This window comes from Felis catus, chromosome D4 (assembly GCF_018350175.1).
Source record: "Felis catus isolate Fca126 chromosome D4, F.catus_Fca126_mat1.0, whole genome shotgun sequence".
NCBI lineage: Eukaryota > Metazoa > Chordata > Mammalia > Carnivora > Felidae > Felis > Felis catus.
Window position 1 is genome coordinate 27,010,868 of NC_058380.1, and position 19,246 is coordinate 27,030,113.

At 44.2% G+C, this 19,246-nt stretch overlaps 1 protein-coding gene across 8 annotated transcripts in view; it reads right to left on the bottom strand.

The window, feature by feature from the left end:
• Positions 1-19,246, bottom strand: part of CD4H9orf153 (chromosome D4 C9orf153 homolog) — a 28,937-nt gene that overhangs the window by 9,051 nt on the left and 640 nt on the right. For 3 of the 8 annotated variants that reach the window (XM_019815828.3, XM_045043504.1, XM_019815831.3), the window contains exon 2: positions 18,410-18,557. In XM_019815828.3, coding sequence (XP_019671387.1) covers positions 18,410-18,544 — 135 coding nt within the window. In that variant the 5' untranslated portion in view covers positions 18,545-18,557. Of the gene's footprint in view, positions 1-446; positions 667-4,412; positions 4,579-18,409; positions 18,558-19,246 lie in introns of those variants that run through there. The other 5 variants (XM_045043505.1, XM_019815829.3, XM_019815830.3 and 2 more) reach the window with 4 other exon arrangements.

Below are 19,246 nucleotides of genomic sequence, written 5' to 3' on the forward strand. Positions count from 1 at the left end.
AACTGATTCTTAAAAACTATCTTACCTATTCTTTCCAAATTCATTGCCATGACTCTAATAAGAAGCCTGATTAACTTCTGGGATGTGTGGCTGGCTCAGTTGGTTAAGCATCTGACTTGTGATTTCAGCTCAGGTCATGATTTCATGGTTCATGGGTTCGAGCGCCACATCAGACTCTGTGCTGATGGCACGGACCCTGCTTGGGATCCTCTCTCTCCCTCTCTCTCTCTGCCCCTCCCTGACCATGCTGTCTCTCTCTCTCTCTCTCTCTCTCTCTCTCTCAAAATAAACTTTAAGAAGACTGATTGACTTCAAACTGAACTATTCTAGCTCATTTCTTAGCCCTTATGTTATTGTTGTTGTTATTTTTGTAATCTATCCTAAGTCACCTCTTTATCCAACCATTCATTAGTCCTTTTTTTCTAATTTGCTTCTTTACTACTCACTTTTAGGATAAGATTTATATCTTCCCGATCAGACTTGCAAAACTAACCACAATCTGCTTCTAACACTTTCCCATGATCTAAAAATCATATTTCTATGCCACCGCAAGGCTATAACGTCTTCTCCATTTCAGCCAGCTGGCCCAATTCATTTTTTTCTGAAACAATCTCCTGTGCTTCTGTGCATCCTTGCTTGAGTCTGTGCTTGCTCTGACTTCTCATTTAATCAGCCAGGATGCCAATCCAGCATTCCTTCTCTTTTATATAAATCTAAATAAAAATTTATAGATAATAGAGTTAAAGATGAAATTCAGGGGCGCCTGGGTGGCGCAGTCGGTTAAGCGTCCGACTTCAGCCAGGTCACGATCTCGCGGTCCGTGAGTTCGAGCCCCGCGTCGGGCTCTGGGCTGATGGCTCGGAGCCTGGAGCCTGTTTCCGATTCTGTGTTTCCCTCTCTCTCTGCCCCTCCCCCGTTCATGCTCTGTCTCTCTCTGTCCCAAAAATAAATAAAAAACGTTGAAAAAAAAATTTAAAAAAGATGAAATTCAAAGAAGTGCAATGTTGAGTAGCTATTGTGGCAAACAAAAGTAAAATGTAAACAGGAAAAAAAAGTTAAAAATTCTTTTTGGAAGACTAGTATAATCAATTGATTTTTATAAGGTGGGCAAGACAATTCAGTGGAAGAAGAGTAGTCTTCTGGGTTTTTTTTTGTTTGTGTGTTTGTTTTTTTGTTTTTTGAGAGAGAGAGAGAGAGAGAGAGAGAGAGAGAGAGAGAGAGAGAGAGAGCAAGCATGAATGGGGGAGAGGCAGCGGGAGAGGGAAAGAGAGAATTGTAAGCAGGCTCCGTGCTGTCAGCAAGGAGTCAGATGAGGGGCTGGATCTCATAAACTGTGAGATCATGGCTTGAGCTGAAATCAAGAGTCAGATGCTTACCTGCTAAGGCACCTGGGTGCCCCAAGAATAGTCTTTTCAATAAATGGTAGAGAGACAATTGGATATCTAAAGGCAGAAGAATGAAGTTGGACTCTTACCTCAATCCATACAATGAAATTCACATAAAATGGATCACAGACCTGAACGTAGGGGGTAAAACTATAAAACCCCTGTAAGAACATAAGAGTAAATTTTCATGATCTTAGGTTAGGCAATGGTTTCTTCGATACAACACCAAAAGCTTAAGCATAAGAATAATAAAGTAGATAAATTGGAACTTCATCAGTTAAAACTTCTGTGCAAATAAATAAATAAATAAATCTTCTGTGTTTCCAAAGACACCCTAAAGGAAGGGGAAACACAACTCACAGAATGGGAGAAAAAAATTGTAAATCATATATCTGACAAGTGACTCGTGTCCAGGAACACAAGAACACTTACAACACAACAATACAAAGACTCTTATGGTAACTGGATTTAAAAATGGGCAAGGGGCCACCTGCGTGGCTCAGTCGGTTGAGCATTTGACTCTTGGTTTCGGCTCAGGTCATGATCTCACAGTTTGTGGGTTCAAGGCCCGCATTGGGCTCTGTGCTGCCAGCGCAGAGCCTGTTTGAGATTCTCTCTCTCTCTCTCTCTCTCTCTCTCTGTCCCTCCCCCACTTGCACTGTCTCTCTCTCAAAATATATAAAAAGCTTAAAAAAAAAAACAGGCAAGAGGGGTGGCTGCGTGGCTATAAACACATGACTGATAAACACATGAGGTACACAACATCATGAAATATCAGGAAAATGCAAATTTAAACCACAATAAGATATCTTTCATTCCCACTAGGATGGCTGTAATAAAAACAGATAATAGCAAGTGTTGACAAGGATTCAGAGAAATTAGAACCATCGTACGTTGTTGGTGGAAATAAAATATGGTGCAGTCATTTCGAAAATCAGTTTGGCTGTTCCTCAAAATGTTAAACACAGGAGCAGCCATATGATCCAGGAGTTTTACTCCTAGGTATGTATCCAAGAGAAATAAAAACACAGTCCACACAAAAACTTATATAGGAGTATTCACAGTGGCATTACTCATAATAGTCCAAAAGCCCATCATGTAATGAATGGATAAACCAAATGTGGTACTTCCATACAATAGAACACTGTTCAGCTATGACCAGGAATGAAGTTCTGATACCTGCTACAACATGATAACCCTTGAAAAAATTACGCAAAGGTCACATATTGGATGAGTGTATTCATATGAAATGAACAAAATAGGCAATCCACGCAGACGGGAAGTAGATTAGTAGAAAGTAGCCTAAGCCTGGGGGGCATGCAGGAATGGGGAGTGACTGCTGGTCAATACAGGGCTTCTTTGTGGGGTGATAAAAGTGCTCTGAAACTAATTGTGTGATGGTTGCACAACTCTCTGAATATACTTAAAATTATTGAACTGTGCACTTGGGAAGAATTTAATGGTATGTGAACTGTTTATCAGTAAAACTATTAAAAATGACTTGGAAAGAAAGTGATAGATCTGAAAGATAGACGATGGAGATACAAAATATTTAACTAGATACCTCAAAGGGAAAAGCCCCAAATCATGGAATAGAAAAATATTCATGGGGGGCATGGGTGGCTCAGTCGGTTAAGTGTTCGACTTCAGTTCAGGTCATGAGCTCACAGTCCGTGAGTTCGAGCCCAGTGTGAGCCTCTGTGCTGACAGCTCGGAGCCTGGAGCCTGCTTCATGTTCTGTGTCTCCCTCACTCTCTGCCCCGCCCCTGCTCACGCTGTCTCTCTCACTCTCAAAAATGAATAAATGTTAAAAAAAATTTTTTTTTAATTCAGGAAGATTTTCCTAAAATAAATAAACTCAAAAAAAAAAAAAAGATTTTCCTGGAATTGAAGATTTGAATCCACATCTTAAAATATCAGAATGGCTAGCACTAAGACATGTTCTGGTAAAGTAATTGAGTTTCAGGAAAAAAAAGAAGTCTGAGTTTTTCTAATTTTTATTTACTTATTTTGGAAAGAGAGAGAGCAAGAGTGAGTGGGTTTGAGGCAGAGAGAAAGAGGGAGAGAGAGAATTCCAAGGAGGCTCTGTACTGTCAGCACAGAGCCCAATGCAGGGCTTGAACCCACAAACTGTGAGATCATGACCTGAGCCAAAATCAAGAGTCAGAAGCCCAACTGACTCTTGGGCTTCGCAAGCTTTCTTTTTAATGTTTATTTATTTTTGAGAGAGAGAGCAAGAGAGTGCACACACAAGCAGGGAAGGGGCAAAGAGAGACGGGGACACAATATCTGAAGTGGGCTCTGTGCTGAGAGCAGAGAGCCCAATGTGGGGCTTGAACTCACGATCCGTGAGATCATGACCTCAGCCGAAGTCAGACACTTAAACGACTGAGCCATCCAGGCACCCCAAGAAGTCTAGTTTTATCCATAGCAACAGTCAGACAAAAAGACAAAAAAGTGAAACAAAGTTTGAGCCAAGCATCTTTCCAGTTATCCAAGTTGTATTCAAAAGAGTAAAACCTCAAGAGAAAGTTTTTGATCTTGCAAGAACTCAGGGAATACTGTTCCCGTGGGTCCTTCTTGAGAGAACTACCAGTCGATGGACTTCAGGCAGCCAAGGGATGAATGGACTTCAGAAGTAAAGAGTCTGTCAGCAGCAGGACAACCTTTCTTGTAAGGGAGAACTACAAATGCATCTACTCTCTGAACTTGAATTCCCACTCATAAGTATTATACATTCTTACATTTGGAAAAATATATATATTTGCATAGATAGCAGTGAAACACGACCGAGGTTATTCACTGCAACACTGTTCATAACAGTTACAGGATGAAAACAACTGGAGGGCCCTAGGGGAATGAAGGCTCCAGAAAGCTCAATGTCCATCCCAAGTGTAAAGGATAAGATGGGCTTTTTCACACAATAGAACAATCTTCAAAAGAGTCTATATTTGATGTTACGATGTATATAACACTCAACTATGAGCAAGCTTAATCTACAAGGTTAGGAGTCAGGATAGTTTTTACCTTGGGAGGGGTCAGTGCTGGAACATGAGACTCCCACAGCTCTGGTAACGTTTTGTTGACTTGATCTGAATGCTACTTGTGTTTAACTTCTAGAAATTCATTGAGCTTCATCTTTATAATCTGTGCACATTTTCATATGTATATTCGACATCAAGGGAAACCTTACCTAAGGGGGAGAAGAACAGTTTCCAGGAAAAAGGGAAGAAAGCCAAGAAAAATCCATTCACGCTGTTTTGGGGCAACCAGTGGGGCTGGATACAACTGTCAATATTGAATGATTAATGACAGTGGAAAGGATCCAGTATGATAAATAGATGTCACCAAGTAGGAGAAAAACACATTGGAGGAGAAGTATAAAACAAGCAAAATCTAGGTTAAGGATATTCTATGGTGAAACATGAGGGATCATGGTTGATAACCAACCATTGACTGTGTAACTGCTTCATTGAAATTCATTATATTCTACTTTTTTTTGCAATTTTTAAATTATATTCTTATTTCCACTTTTTTGCAATTCTATTTTTGTTTGCAACTTGTCACAATAAATAATTAATTTTTTAATGTTTATTTATTTATTTTGAGATAGAGAGATAAGGGTAAGAAGGGGAGGGGCAGAGAGAGAGAGAGAGAGAGAGAGAGAGAGAGAGAGAGAGAGAGACAGAATCCCAAGCATGCCCTGCACCATCAACAAGGAGCCCAATGAGGGTCATGACCTGAGCTGAAATCACTAGTCAGACTCTTAGTCAACTGAGCCACCGAGATGCCCCACAATAAATAATTTTTCTTTTATTCTTACATTTTTAAGATTTTATTTTTAAGTAATCTCTACACCGAGAGTGAAGCTTCGCCTTACAACCTCAAGATCAAGAGTCGTGTGCTCCAATGGCTGAGTCAGCCAGGTGCCCCTGTCATAATAAATAATTTTTAAAACAGTTTATGGAAGAAGTATTACTCAAGGAAACAAGACAGTTTTATAATCAAAATTCTCCACGTTCTGAGTAATGTATAGAATTGCCAAATCACTACATGTATACTTGACATTAATAGAACACTGCATGATGACTGTCCTGGGATTAAAAAGCTTAATAAAGGGGCGCCTGGGTGGCTCAGTCGGTTGGGCGTCCGACTTCAGCTCTGGTCATGATCTTGCGGTCTGTGAGTTCGAGCCCCGTGTTGGACTCTGTGCTGACAGCTCAGAGCCTGGAGCCTGTTTCGGATTCTGTGTCTCCCTCTCTCTCTCTGACCCTCCCCCGTTCATGCTCCGTCTCTCTCTGTCTCAAAAATAAATGAACATTAAAAAAAATTAAAAAATAAATAAATAAATAAATAAATAAATAAAAAGCTTAATAAAAAAAAAAATCTGTTAAAAAAATTCTTCGTGCTCTGAAAGAAAATAAAACACGGGATCCGTGAAAGAGACGCCTCAAAGAAGGGATAAGACGACAGAATAAAATGAAAAAAAAAAAAAAAGAACAAAGGCATTAATACTATAAGACGATGATAATTCTAATCCCCTGAAATCACTGTTGCACTATTTGTTAGCTAACTTGGGTGTAAATTTAAAAATTAATTAGTTAATTAATTAAAAAGACCACGATAATCATAAAACATAGTAAAGAACCAACACATGCATACTCGGTTTTACTAAAGAAGAAAAGAGAACAAAATAATAAACGGTATAATGTTTTCACTTTGCTAAATAAAAGGCCCATAATAATTTATTGTGACTGAAAAAGTATTAAGAATGATAGACATGGAGACACACATTGTGAAGGAAAATAAGAATCGCAAACGTGCAGAGCGCTTACAACGGGCCAGATGTTGCACCGAGTTCTTTTATACATTAAGTAATTGATATTCATACAAATGAGTAGATGCCATTATCATCAGCCCCAGCTTACAAACTGGGAACTGAGACAGAGGTAGGTTAAGAACGTAGTTAAGACTCCAGGATGGCAAAAGATAAAAACATGAAAATTATTTCATGTCGATGAGCTTTTGGGAAAAAGGCAAGCTTACAGAACATTTGGGGGGAATACAGCCTTCTTGGCAATCTGGCAATATCCATTAACACTCAAAATGTTCTTTTTCTTTTACTGTTTATTTTTAAGAGAGAGAGAGACAGAGACAGAGCGTGAGCGGGGCAGGGGCAGAGAGAGAGGGAGACACAGAATCCGAAGCAGGCTCCAGGCTCTGAGCCATCAGCCCAGAGCCTGACGCGGGGCTCGAACTCACAAACTGTGAGATCATGCCCTAAGCCGAAGTCAGATGCTTAAGTGACTGAGACACCCAGGTGCCCCCAAAATGTTCTTTTTTAATGACTCTACAGTTGCATTTCTTGAACGTTTTCCTGTAAAAATTGTTGGCCAAATATATAAATTATGAATCAAGCTAATCATGCAGCATTTTTGTAATAACAAGAAATAAGGAAATAAAGATACTAAGGAATTAAGATAATGTGCAGAAGAGAAACAGAGGTAAGACAAAGAGACACAGAGAAGGTCCTGGTGCCATTTGATTTCCTGGTGCCCATCGTTCCTGAAATTGGCACCACAGTGTGCCTCCTGCCTTGTAGTTTCGTTTGCCCAAAATTTCCCCTTTGCTCATGATCACTTATATTTGGGTTTCTGCCCTCCGCAACCCAATTCTGATAAATATACTTGATGTAGAAAGAGTTTTTAAATTAATTTTGTAAAGTTTATTTATTTTGAGAGAGAGCATGAGTGTAAGTGGGGGAGGGGCAGAGAGAGAAAAAGAGAGAATCCCAAGCAGTTTCCATGTTGCTAGCTCAGAGCCTGACGTGGGCCTATCATCCCACAAACAGTGAGATCATGACCTGAGCTGATATCAAGAGTCGGATACTTAACTGAGCCACTCAGGAGCCCCAAGAGTTGTTTTAAACCCCTAAGAAAAAGATAGGGGCGCCCGGGTGGCTCAGTCAGTCCAGCGTCCGACTTCGGCTCAGGTCACGATCTCACGATTCGTGAGTTTGAGCCCCACGTGGGGCTCTGGCAGGCTGTCCGGCTGACAGCTCGGAGCCTGGAGATCTGCCTCAGATTCTGTGTCTCTCTCTGTCGCTCCTCCCCCCCAAAGTAAACAAACATTAAAAAAAAGTTTTTTTAGGGGCGCCTGGGCGGCTCAGTCGGTTGAGCGTCCGACTTCGGCTCAGGTCATGATCTCATAGTTTGTGGGTTCAAGCCCCCCGTCAGGCTCACTGCTGTCAGTACGGAGCCTGCTTTGGATCCTCTGTCCCCTCTCTCTCTCTGCTCCTTCCCCTGCTCTCTCTCTCTCTCTTTCAAAAATAAAGATTTAAATATGTAAATAAATAAATGTATTACCATAGCAGCGCCTGACTGGGTCAGTTGGTGGAGCATGTGACTCTTGATCTTGGGTTGTGAGTTTGAGCCCCACTCTGAGTGTAGACATTACTTAAGAATAAAAGTTTTAAAAATGTTTATTTATTTTGAGAGAGAGAGAGAGAGAGAGAGAGAGACAGAGATTGAGCAGGGGAAAAGCAGAGAGAGAGGGAGACAGAGAATCCCAACCAGGTTCCACACTATCAGAGCAGAGCCCGTAATGGGGCTCAAACTCGCAGACCGTGAGATCATGACCTGAGCCAAAATCAAGAGTCGGTGGCCCAACCGACTGAGCCATCCAGGAGCCCCCAAAATAAAATCTTTAAAATAATAAAACAAAATCTTAAAAAAATTAATTAATTAAGGTATTAGTTTATCTTATTCACACAACTAAATCTGTTCTTTCCTGCCCAGGAAGTCTGATGGTTCTGTTGTGCCACCAGATGGCGCTCACTGGAAGTTTGTGTCCACTATTTCCTAATATTCTTTCTATTTCTCTCTCTCTTTCCTTTCTTCCTTCTTGACTGAATTCTTGGCTGTAAGACAACATTGATCCAACAACAGTTAGTGTTTATAATGTGTCGGGTACTGGGCTAAGCCTTAGGAATACAAAGGCAAATGAAGTGTAAAGGAAAAATTTCTAAAATATTTACAAATAATTCATTGAACACCTGTTATTAACCAGGCACAGCTTAGGCCCTTGGGATACACTGACAAGCAGAACAAACATTTCTGCTCCTGTGAAGTTTACATGCCAGCGAGGGGAGGCACACAGAAAATCATACACATAAAAAATGAGTTAATACTCAACACCCAAAAAATAACCCAATGAAGAAATGGGCAGAAGACATGAATAGACACTTTTCCAAAGAAGACATCCAGATGGCTAACAGACACATGAAAAGACGCTCAATATCACTTATCATCAGGGAAATACAAATCAAAACCACAATAAGACACCACCTCACACCTGTCGGAGTGGCTAAAATGAATAACTCAGGCCACAACAGATGTTGGTGAGGATGCCGAGAAAGAGGAACCCTCTTGCACTGTTGGTGGGAATGCAAATGGGGGCAGCCACTGTGTAGAACAGTATGGAGATTCCTCAAAAAGTTAAAAATAGAACTACCCCATGATTCAGCAATTTCACTAAGTATTTATCCAGAGGATACAAAAATACAGATTCAAAACGGCACATGCACTCTGATCTTTATAGCAGCACTATCAACGATAGCCAAACTATGGAGACACCCCAAATGTCCATCGACTCATGAATGGATAAAGAAATGGTATATACACCATATATATATACCATATATATATATACACCATATACACCATATATATATATATATATATATATATATATACACACCATATATACATACACCATATAAATTCCATGATATGTATATATATATTACTCATCCATCAAAAAGAATGAAATCTTGACATTTGCAGTGACATGGATGGAGCTAGAGTGTGTTATGCTAAGTGAAATAAGTCCGAGAAAGACAAATACCATAAAATTTCATTCATATGTGGAATTTAAGAAACAAAACAGTTGAATGTATGGGAAGGGGAAAAAGAGAGAGGGAAACAAACCCTAAGAGACTCTTAGAGACAGAATAAACTGATTTGTTGACAGAGGGCAGTGGGGGGAGATGGGCTAGATGGGTGATGGGTATTAAGGAGGGGACTCGTGGGGCGCCTGGGTGGCGCAGTCGGTTAAGCGTCCGACTTCGGCCAGGTCCGACATCTCGCGGTCGGTGAGTTCGAGCCCCGCGTCGGGCTCTGGGCTGATGGCTCGGAGCCTGGAGCCTGTTTCCGATTCTGTGTCTCCCTCTCTCTCTGCCCCTCCCCCGTTCATGCTCTGTCTCTCTCTGTCCCAAAAATAAATAAAAACGTTAAAAAAAAAAATTAAGGAGGGGACTCGTTATGATCAACACCGGGTGTTGTATGTAAGTGATGAATCACTGAATTCTACTCCTGAAGCCCATATTGCAGTGTATGTTAACTAACTAGAATTTAAATAAAAATTTGAAAAAAAATAAATGAATTAATAAGTTTGAAGTCAGAGTACTCTAAAGGAAGTAAAATATAACAGGGACAAGGTGGATTAGGAGTGCTGGGGGGCCAACTCTAACTTTAAATACAGTGGTTAGGATAGAATTCATTGGGAAGGTGACATCTGAGCAAGGATGCATAGGAAGTGTGAGCCCTGATAATAAATGGGGGGATTCCAGACAGAGACCAGTCAGGGCAAGGGCCGGATTCTTGGCTGACCGGAGACAGAACAGGTTTCAAGAGGACTGGAACAGAGGAAGCGAGGGAAAGAGGGCAGAGAGGAGGGAGGAGGGCCCTGATGCCCTGGGGCCTTGCAGGCAGACATGGAACTTTGGCTTTCCTCAGAGGGAACTGGGGAGCCACTGTAGGCCCTGTGACAGGCTCTGACTTACATTTTTAAAGAAGCACTCTGGCTGCTGTGTGGAGAAACATGTCACTAGAATATGCTCCACAAATGTTAATGGTCATTGTACATTGATTCCACACGTACAAAAATAAAGCCACATATGTATTTCGTGTAGCAGAGAAATAGTTTTGCATATGAAGTAGATATATGAACACAGTTGTCAACTCACAGAGAATCATCTGGAAGGACATGTACAATTTCAACAGAAGAGAGGTAACGGGAAGGGGATGGAAGGGGAGATTGCTCCCTCCTATTGATTACTAGTGTACATCTTGTTGGAGATTTTTATACAGCAAGCATGTATTTCTTTTGTAACGTCAAAACAATTCCCTTAGGACATGGCCGACTTCCTGTTTTGAGGAGAAAGGGTTACATATGGGAAAGAAAGATAACTTTATGTCTTCTTGTGTCTACAGAGTTACTTATGTGCTCAGTCACGGGATAGGCCCCCCTGAGGATACTGGGAACAATATTTGCAACAGTTCTTACTCTCAAGAATATTTTGGGGGGGCGCCTGGTGGCTCAGTTGGTTAAGCTTCTGACTTCAGCTTGGGTCACGATCCCACGGTTTGTGAGTTCGAGCCCCGCCTCGTGCTCTGTGCTGACAGCTCAGAGCCTGGAACCTGCTTCAGGTTCTGTGTCTCCCTCTCTCTCTCTGCCCCTCCCCTGCTGATGCTCTAGCTCTTAAAAATAAATAAACATTAAAAAACATTTTTTTAATTAAAAAAAATATTTTTTGATATACAAAACTGGTCCCAGAGACTTTTCTGTCTCCCTCCTGAATCCAATAGGATGACAATAAAGGAGTTAGTTGTTAAAGTATAAACTTACTACTACAACCAAACAGCAAAGAAGACGCTTGAGAGGGGAGCCACGTAGGCGTCGTACAGAGGGAAGGTTTGGGTTTGCAAACACCCGCTCTCCAACACACGTACCTCACAGGGGAAAATATGTGCAGGTGAGATCAGGGTGGTGGGAGCCATTAGGTGTTCTGCGTCCCCATGAGAGTGCCCGCTCAGGCCTCCTCATGGGGATATGCTTTCCTGCTGTCTGGGCCCACTAACCCTCAACCCCTTAGACCCCACACCATGCTCCAGCAGCCTGACAAGGTTATAAAAACCACCTTCCGCAAGCTCTTCCCCCGAATCTACCATTGAGGCTCCAGGTTTGCTCTCTTGGATGCGTCCAGCCCCATTTCCCTACATCATCCTTAGGCTTTGTAATAATAATCAGTCCTCGGGGCCCCTGGGTGGCTCAGTCGGTTGGGCATCCGACTTCAGCTCCGGTCATGATCTCACAGTCTGTGAGTTCGAGCCCCGCGTCGGGCTCTGTGCGGACAGCTCGGAGCCTGGAGCCTGGCTTCCGATTCTGTGTCTCTCTCTCTCTCTGCCCCTCCCCCGTTCATGCTCTGTCTCTGTCTCAAAAGTAAACATTAAAATAAATAAAAAATAATAATAATCAGTCCTCCCACCACACGTCCTGCATTGTAACTACCGTCTCGTAGCAACTTCACGCTTTAAAATCTCTGAAAAGTGGGGTACGTTTTACAACCAGCGGGGGTCTCACGGTTGATGTTGGCCCAGTGGCCATCAACAACGCTATCTTCATGGCCTGTACTCGCATGAAACTGGACATGGCCGTTGGTGTTGCTTGGTCTGATTTTGTTCAGGGCAACGACGTTGTTGAACGCCTGTTGTTCATTCACCTTAATCATATGCAATATGGTAGCACAGGCTGTGTTGAATCGATGTTTGCAGTGTTTTTCTCAGTCTGCGCTGTCCAGTATGGTGGCCACTGGCTAAGCGTGGCCACTGAGCCCTTGATTTGTGACTAGTCCAAACGGAGACGTGCGGTAGTAAGAAAAAAGAATCAAGATATGTCACTAAGGATTTGCATGCTGGTTATCTGCTGAAAACACACTATTTCAGACACACTGGGTTAAAGGAAACGGTTAACATTATTTTTGCCCGTTTCTTTTACTTTTTTGAATGTGGCTAGTGGAGAACTTAAAATCACACAAGTGACTCACATTCTGCTCTTTTTTGACCACGTTGATCTATAAAATAACACCAGTTTAGCAATGATCGCAAGCAGGTACCAAATACAGCAGCAGATATATATATAATAAAACTCAATGCCTAAATAGGCGAAAAGAGCTCAGTTTCTTTACTAGAGAGTAAATAACAGAAAAGGCAATAGAGAAGCACGTCAGCATTCAAATGGGAATGAATAATCATAGAGTTCCGTGTGCCCAAAACACGGACTAAGAGACAGAATGTCAGGAACGGCACTCTGTCCCCACTCACTGCCACCCTTCCCTTACCACACCCGGGGAGAACCACCCTCCTAAATTTAGTGTTTAGCATCCTCTTCCTTTTTCGCTTTTCTTTTTTTCTCTCCTCCGCCTCGTTTTCTTACCTATATATGTCTCCCGACAGATCCCTCCTTCAACTTGCTTCCCTCTTTTTAAAATTTTAATTGCACGGGGAGGAGCCTAGATGGCGGAACAGCATGGGATTTTTTTGCGCATCTCACGTCCGTGAAATACAGCCAGACCAACACTAAACCATCCTGCACACCTAAAGTTTTCATCGCAGTAAAATACACATAATAGAAAATTTACCAACACAACCATTTCTTTTTTTTTTTAAAGTTTATTTATTTTGAGGGTGGGGGAGGGGTAGAGGGAGGGAGAGAGAGAATCCCAAGGAGGCTCCGCGCCGTCAGCTCAGAGCCCGACGTGGGGCTCCATCTCACAAACTGTGAGATCGAATGGGGTGCTAAAAAGCTGGCAGGAAACTCTGCTCTCACTGATGGGGCTTGTAGGCTTTGGGTAGACCATTTGGGGGAGGATCCCCTAATGCGATCATCTTTAGGCCTTTCCTGGGCTAGTAAGAGTCCACCCTCCCTGATCTGGAGGGTGTTAAAGTATCTCACTGTGACAGGATAAATCAGAGCCGCAGAGTGGGGGGGAGGGGGAGGACTGGGGGGCCCTCGTATCAGGCACTTACTGCACATACGTTCACATAATCCCTTGTTTTGTTTGGGGGTCTGTTCCTTGTTTTACAGGGTGATGCTTGCACCCCCTGGTGGGCCTGGCCCCTCCCAAGTCTGCAGCCCCTGGATTAGCCTCTCCAGAGAGAAGTTCTTTAGATTACGGGCAGAGACATGAAGTGGGGGAAGGCATCTGAGGGTCCACCTTCTCAGAAACCGTCCTCTTGGCCCACCTTCCCCGTTGCCCTTAGTTCCAGGAAAGCCGGTGTCACCTGCAGTCGCATTCTGAGAATTCTGAAGCATAATAGGGCCGTCCGGTTCTTAGCCTGCCAAACCGTTAGCAACCCCTCATCCTTTTACCTTCCCACTTCCGAAATGTTTCTGATGTTAGCATCTCTCCAGATCTCGTCTTTGGGCCATGTCTTTTTAAAAAACGTCCCAGTGTTGCAGTTCCGTTCCGATGTGGAGGCATGGAATTACTTGGAGGTTTTAGTCCGTCATCTTCACGGACACTTAGTGGTCTCACTCTGTCCCCGTTTCTTTACAGGGCAGGGGGGCACGCAGTGGCCACAACTTGATCGTACGTGGCGTTCGCGGTATCCGTCCCAGTGACATGAAAACCAAGAGGAAGCTCCCTGGGAGTGAGACGGTATGGGGCGGGGGGCATTCAGAGACGTGCCCTTCATTTCTGGAATGAAGCGCTCCTCCACTGCTCCCTCCACTGCCCCTGAGGTAGGACACCTGGGCATCTGTTTCTGCCTACAATCCGCCTCTCCAATGGCTCTTCACTGCATGTTCAGTAACGCAGAGCAAAGCATCACTGTGGCTTTCTTCCTCATGTGTATATACAACACATAACATCAACAGCTATAGACCAGCTCACGTCTGCAACTGGAAATGATTTTGTCATATTGCATATTATTAATAGCAGTACAATAAGGTCTTTTGATGGGGCGCCCAGCTGGCTCAGTTGGGAGAGTGTGTGACTCTTGATCTCAGGGTCGTGAGTTCAAGCCCCACACTGGGTGTAGATTACTTAAGTAAATTAATTAATTAATTAATACACTCTAAAAAAAGAAATAAAAAATTCTCTTAAAAAAATAAGATCTTCTCACAGTTCATGGGTTCGGGCCCCACGTCGGGCTCTGTGCTGACAGCTCAGAGCCTGGAGCCTGCTTTGGAGTCTGTGTTTCCCTCTCTCTCTTCCCCTCCCCTGCTCACACTCTTTCTCTCTCTGTCTCAAAAAATGAATACATGTTAAAAGTAAAAATAAAATAAGATCTTTGGGGGTGCCTGGGTGGCTCAGTTGGTTAAGCATCTGACTTCAGCTCAGGTCATGATCTCGTGGTTCATGAGTTTGAGCCCTGCATCTATTTTTGCTTCAATAAGTAAAACTTTTCAATAACAGGTTGGCCATTTTTGACTTTACTCTGTGTTCAGCAATTAATCATTTTGTCCTAGAGAGCAACTTTTTTACTTCTTCTGGAAAAGTCCCACCATCTTTGTCGAATAACTCAAAAGCTTCAGTGGTACCGTCTGACCAGGTTTTGTAACTTTGCTGGGGAAGACCTGGGCAAGTACAAGCTTTAATCTAGTTAAATTCAGCTTTCAGATATTCATCGTGGCACCTCCTATTAAGTTTTTAAGTAAGCGCTACATCCAACGTGGGGCTCGAACTCATGACCCCAAGATCCGGAGTCATATCTCCTATTGAGTTTCCATTTTTAACTTCTTTGTATAAGAGCACACCTGCAGATTTGCTGGATCCGGTAAATCCTGACATTCTATATCCTTCTGGAGAGACAGTTACCTTGGGTATTCATAAGATTTTTCCGATTTGTAGGATATATAACACTGTTTCCATCACTATTTTATGCTTCAGTGAACACTTTTGGGCCACTAATCCTCGTGAAAAATGAAATCGAGTCAAATATAACCCAATTACAATAATAAAGATTGCAAATTTGATACCAGCCAATGGTATGAAAAATACACTAAACCATAGTGAACTTTGTTAACCGGATGTTACTTAAGATAATTGGATGCTGTCCTTATGGAAAATGCTCAACATTTTTTTAAAGTTTATTCATTTATTTTGAGAGACAGAGAGAGAGAGAGAGAGAGAGAGAATCCCAAACAGGCTCTGCACCGAGCCTGATGTGGGGCTCGAACCCACAAACTGTGAGATCATGACCTGATCCAAAACCAAGAGTCGAATGCTCAACTGACTGAGCCACCCAGGGACCCCAAATGCTCAACGTTTAAATATGGAATGGTTGCAGAGGACAAAATAGGGTTTCTGTGAAGTCACTAACTACAATCTTTCAGTCCCAACTCAAGAAGTTTGACTACTATTGTGTTGTTGCTTTTTCTCTGAACCCCCCGGGTGCCTGTGGCCCACTGGAGAGATTACGGGGTTCCATGCTTTGGGTATGTTGGTCTAAGTGAGAAGAGGACCCCTTTGGGAAGCAGGTGAGAGCCCACAGGGAACCCAGGATTCGTCTGGGCTTCGTTAGCTCTTGCCTGATTTCTCACCAAAATGCCTAGAGGGCTTTTCCTGGCTGATTTCCCTGGATTCCTCAGCCTCGGAATCTGCCTGCCCATAGGATCCGCTTGCCCGGCTTAGCGGCTGGTGCAGATTAGGTTCTCCATCACTACATGCCGCCTGCTCAGGTTTTCAGATGAATTGCATAGAACACAATTGATTAGGGGGTATAATGTGCTATTATTGATTGTAACTCAATCAGAAATGGAAACATGGATCCATCAGATTCAGCACCTCAGAGAGAGGAAAAGTCTGTGGCATTGACTAAGAGCAGATGAGGCAAGAACAATGCCTCAGGGAGCGCATTGTGGAAGGCTGCACGCACCACCCTGCGGCTGCTGATGTGCTGAGAGAGCTTATCGGTCTCGAGCAGAGACCAGACACGAAGGCCAGAGTGCTTTCTGATGCGTGGCTTTTATGGCAGTCCACAGCCTACTATTAAACATGATCTTTATTGGGGTGCCTGGCTGGCTCAGCCAGAAGAGCACACGACTCCTGATCTCAGGGGTGTGAGTTTGAGCCCCACGTTGGGAGTATTTAAGTGTACTTATAATTACTTAAATTAAAAAAATGACCTTTGGGGCGCCTGGGTGGCGCAGTCGGTTAAGCGTCCGACTTCAGCCAGGTCACGATCTCGCGGTCCGTGAGTTCGAGCCCCGCGTCAGGCTCTGGGCTGATGGCTTAGAGCCTGGAGCCTGTTTCCGATTCTGTGTCTCCCTCTCTCTCTGCCCCTCTCCCGTTCATGCTCTGTCTCTCTCTGTCCCAAAAATAAATAAACGTTGAAAAAAAAATTTAATAAAAAAAAGAGTTACCCCTTTAAAAAAATGACCTTTATCATTGAAATTCTGGTAGGAAAAATGAACGAAACTCAATTCTCCCTTTGAAGCAATTGCTTTCAAAATGCAATTTTTGAAAACCTGAGTTTTCTTAGGAATGTAAAACTATTGTCTTATTTTGCTAATAAAACATGTCTATTGAATCACTCCATTGTGCACCTAAAATTAATATAACACTGTATGTTAGCTATATTGAAATTAAAAGTTTTAAAAATGTTCTTAAAAAAAAGACTTCTAAATAATTGATAGATTTTTTTTTTTTTTTAGAGCAGTTTCAGGTTTACAGAAAATTGTTTGGAAAGGAGAGCATTTCCCACCGTTATAGACAATTTTTCCTATGACTTTCTTACATAGTGTGATGCATTACTTGTAACTGACGAACCGATATTGTTATCAACTAAGTCTTTAGTTTACATCGGGGTTGACTTTGTGCTGTATGTCCAATGGGTGCCGACCAACATATGACATGTATCCACCATCACACATCATACCATCATACAGAACAGTTTCAGTGCCCTAGAAATCCTGTGCTCCAACTTCTTACTTTCTATAAGCCACGCCGGGTCACCCTTCCTAAAAGAGAATTCTGATCCCGACTTGTTCGCGCTCAAAACCCTCAGTGGCTCTGCCCTGGCCCACAGCGCACAGGACATCAGCCTCGTGCTTGGGGCTTCTCAGCCGAGCCGCGAACCATGACCATCTGTATCCCCATCACTTCCCTCTCGGGCGACTCTACTCCCCGTAGCGTATCTTCTGACGTTCCCCACACACGACCCTCACTCTCATCCATGCTGGCTTATCTGCCCTCTGCATACGAAGGCCCCGGGGGCCCTTCTCCTCACAGCTCCGGTGTCTTGTGAAAACCCATCTCTGGGAGCGTCTGGGTGGCTCAGTCGGTTGAGTGCCCGACTTTGGATCAGGTCACGATCTCGCAGTTCGAGCTCCGTGTCAGGCTGGCTCTGCTGCCAGCTCAGAGCCTGGAACCTGCTTCGGAGTCTGTCTAGGTCTCTCCTTGCCCCTCCCCAGCTTGCACACTGTCTTCCTACCTCCCAGATATAAACAAACATTTAAAAATAAGTAAACATGAAAGAAAACAAACATCTCTGGAGCCGCCCCTCTGACATCCTCTGTTCCCTCATGTCCTCTCTTGCTCCTCTGAGCCTCCTGGACAGGGCTCCTGTGCCCCCTCAATGGCATTTATTGGCCTCAGTACTCAGTATACACATACGTAAAATGGGCGTGGTACGTATGGCGCCAACCACCTAGAGCTGTGTGAGGACTCAACCCCTTAACTCCTGCAGACTGCCAGCCAGGCGGCCGGCCCCTAGGACGTGTTCTTATAAGCGCTGGCTGCCTAATCACGGCCACTGCCACCAGCCGCTACTGCTGTGCTCTTCCTCCTCCCACCACCTCCCCCCTCCCACAGGGCCAGGTCCCGGAGGCACGTCTTTGTGTCCTCCGTGGTACGAGGCATGATGATAGCAAGGGCTCCATAGACGCTTAGCAACAGAACGGCTGGGGCCCTGTGGTCGCACACGGAAGGCAAGCCTGCAGCAAGGCAACGAGACAGCCCCGTGTGCTAAGACGGGGGCTCCTCAGTGCACTCCCCCAATGGACCAGCCCCCATCCCCCCTGGGCCTGTTAGAAAGGACGCGGTGCTGAGCATCTCGTGGTGCCGGCAGGTCATGGTTTCCTGTGGCACAAGCTCTCGGGGAAGGGGACGTGGGGGCAGCTCAGGTGCCTCAGGAGTGGCCAGTGGAGGATGCCAGTACTTTTAGAAATGGGAATCGTACCTGGTGTAGCCTCCAGGGAAGATCTCTGCTTGTTTCCGGTTTGCTTGGTGAGGGCGGCAGCACTTGACCTACAGGATGGAATCCCAAAAAGGAGCCAGATTCCCAAAGACAGAAACCAGAGGAGAGGGACACCATTCTGCTCGGCAATCTAGAGGAGGAGGAACAGAGTTCCTTGGGGGTTCCTGGGGGCCACACCCATCTCTGCACCTACAACCATTTCTACTCCCTTTGATACCGAAGAGCTGTGCATCGGCAGTGGGGCTCACCTCCCCACCTCTCCCCCAGGGACCTGACGAACACGGAGCGGGGTCCTAGGCCGGTCTGGAAGCACTGGCTGAGTCACCAGCCTTGGCTCTGTCTGCTGTCCACAATGCCAGTGTACTTGTGGGTGCCCTCGGCACCCGCGAAATGGGTACATACCCATGAGATGTAAGGTAGCATGTACAGAAGGTTAGAACGAAGGCCTCAGGTGGATAGCAGCTGGGGTAGGAGAAGGCGGCATGGGTTGGGACAGTACAATTCCACCCAAAGGGATTGTCGTTGGGCTGATGCTTACTGTCCTGTGGACAGTCCCCAGGGAAGGGTGCCTGCTCAGGGCCTCCATTCGTTGGATGGACAGTGGCCTTAGTGGCGGCCTTGAGGACAGACAGGCCTGTCCTGGAAGCCAGTTTGAGGAGTTCGGGCATTTCCACCATTCAGTTTGGGCCCATGAGAGACAGCTTGTCCACAAAAGCTGGCTCCAGAAAAGGGAGAGGAAGCTCACTACCATTTTTTGACCTCCTCCTCCTCCTCCTCCTCTTTCAGACTCATCTCTACTCTCAAGGCTGGATTTGGGGA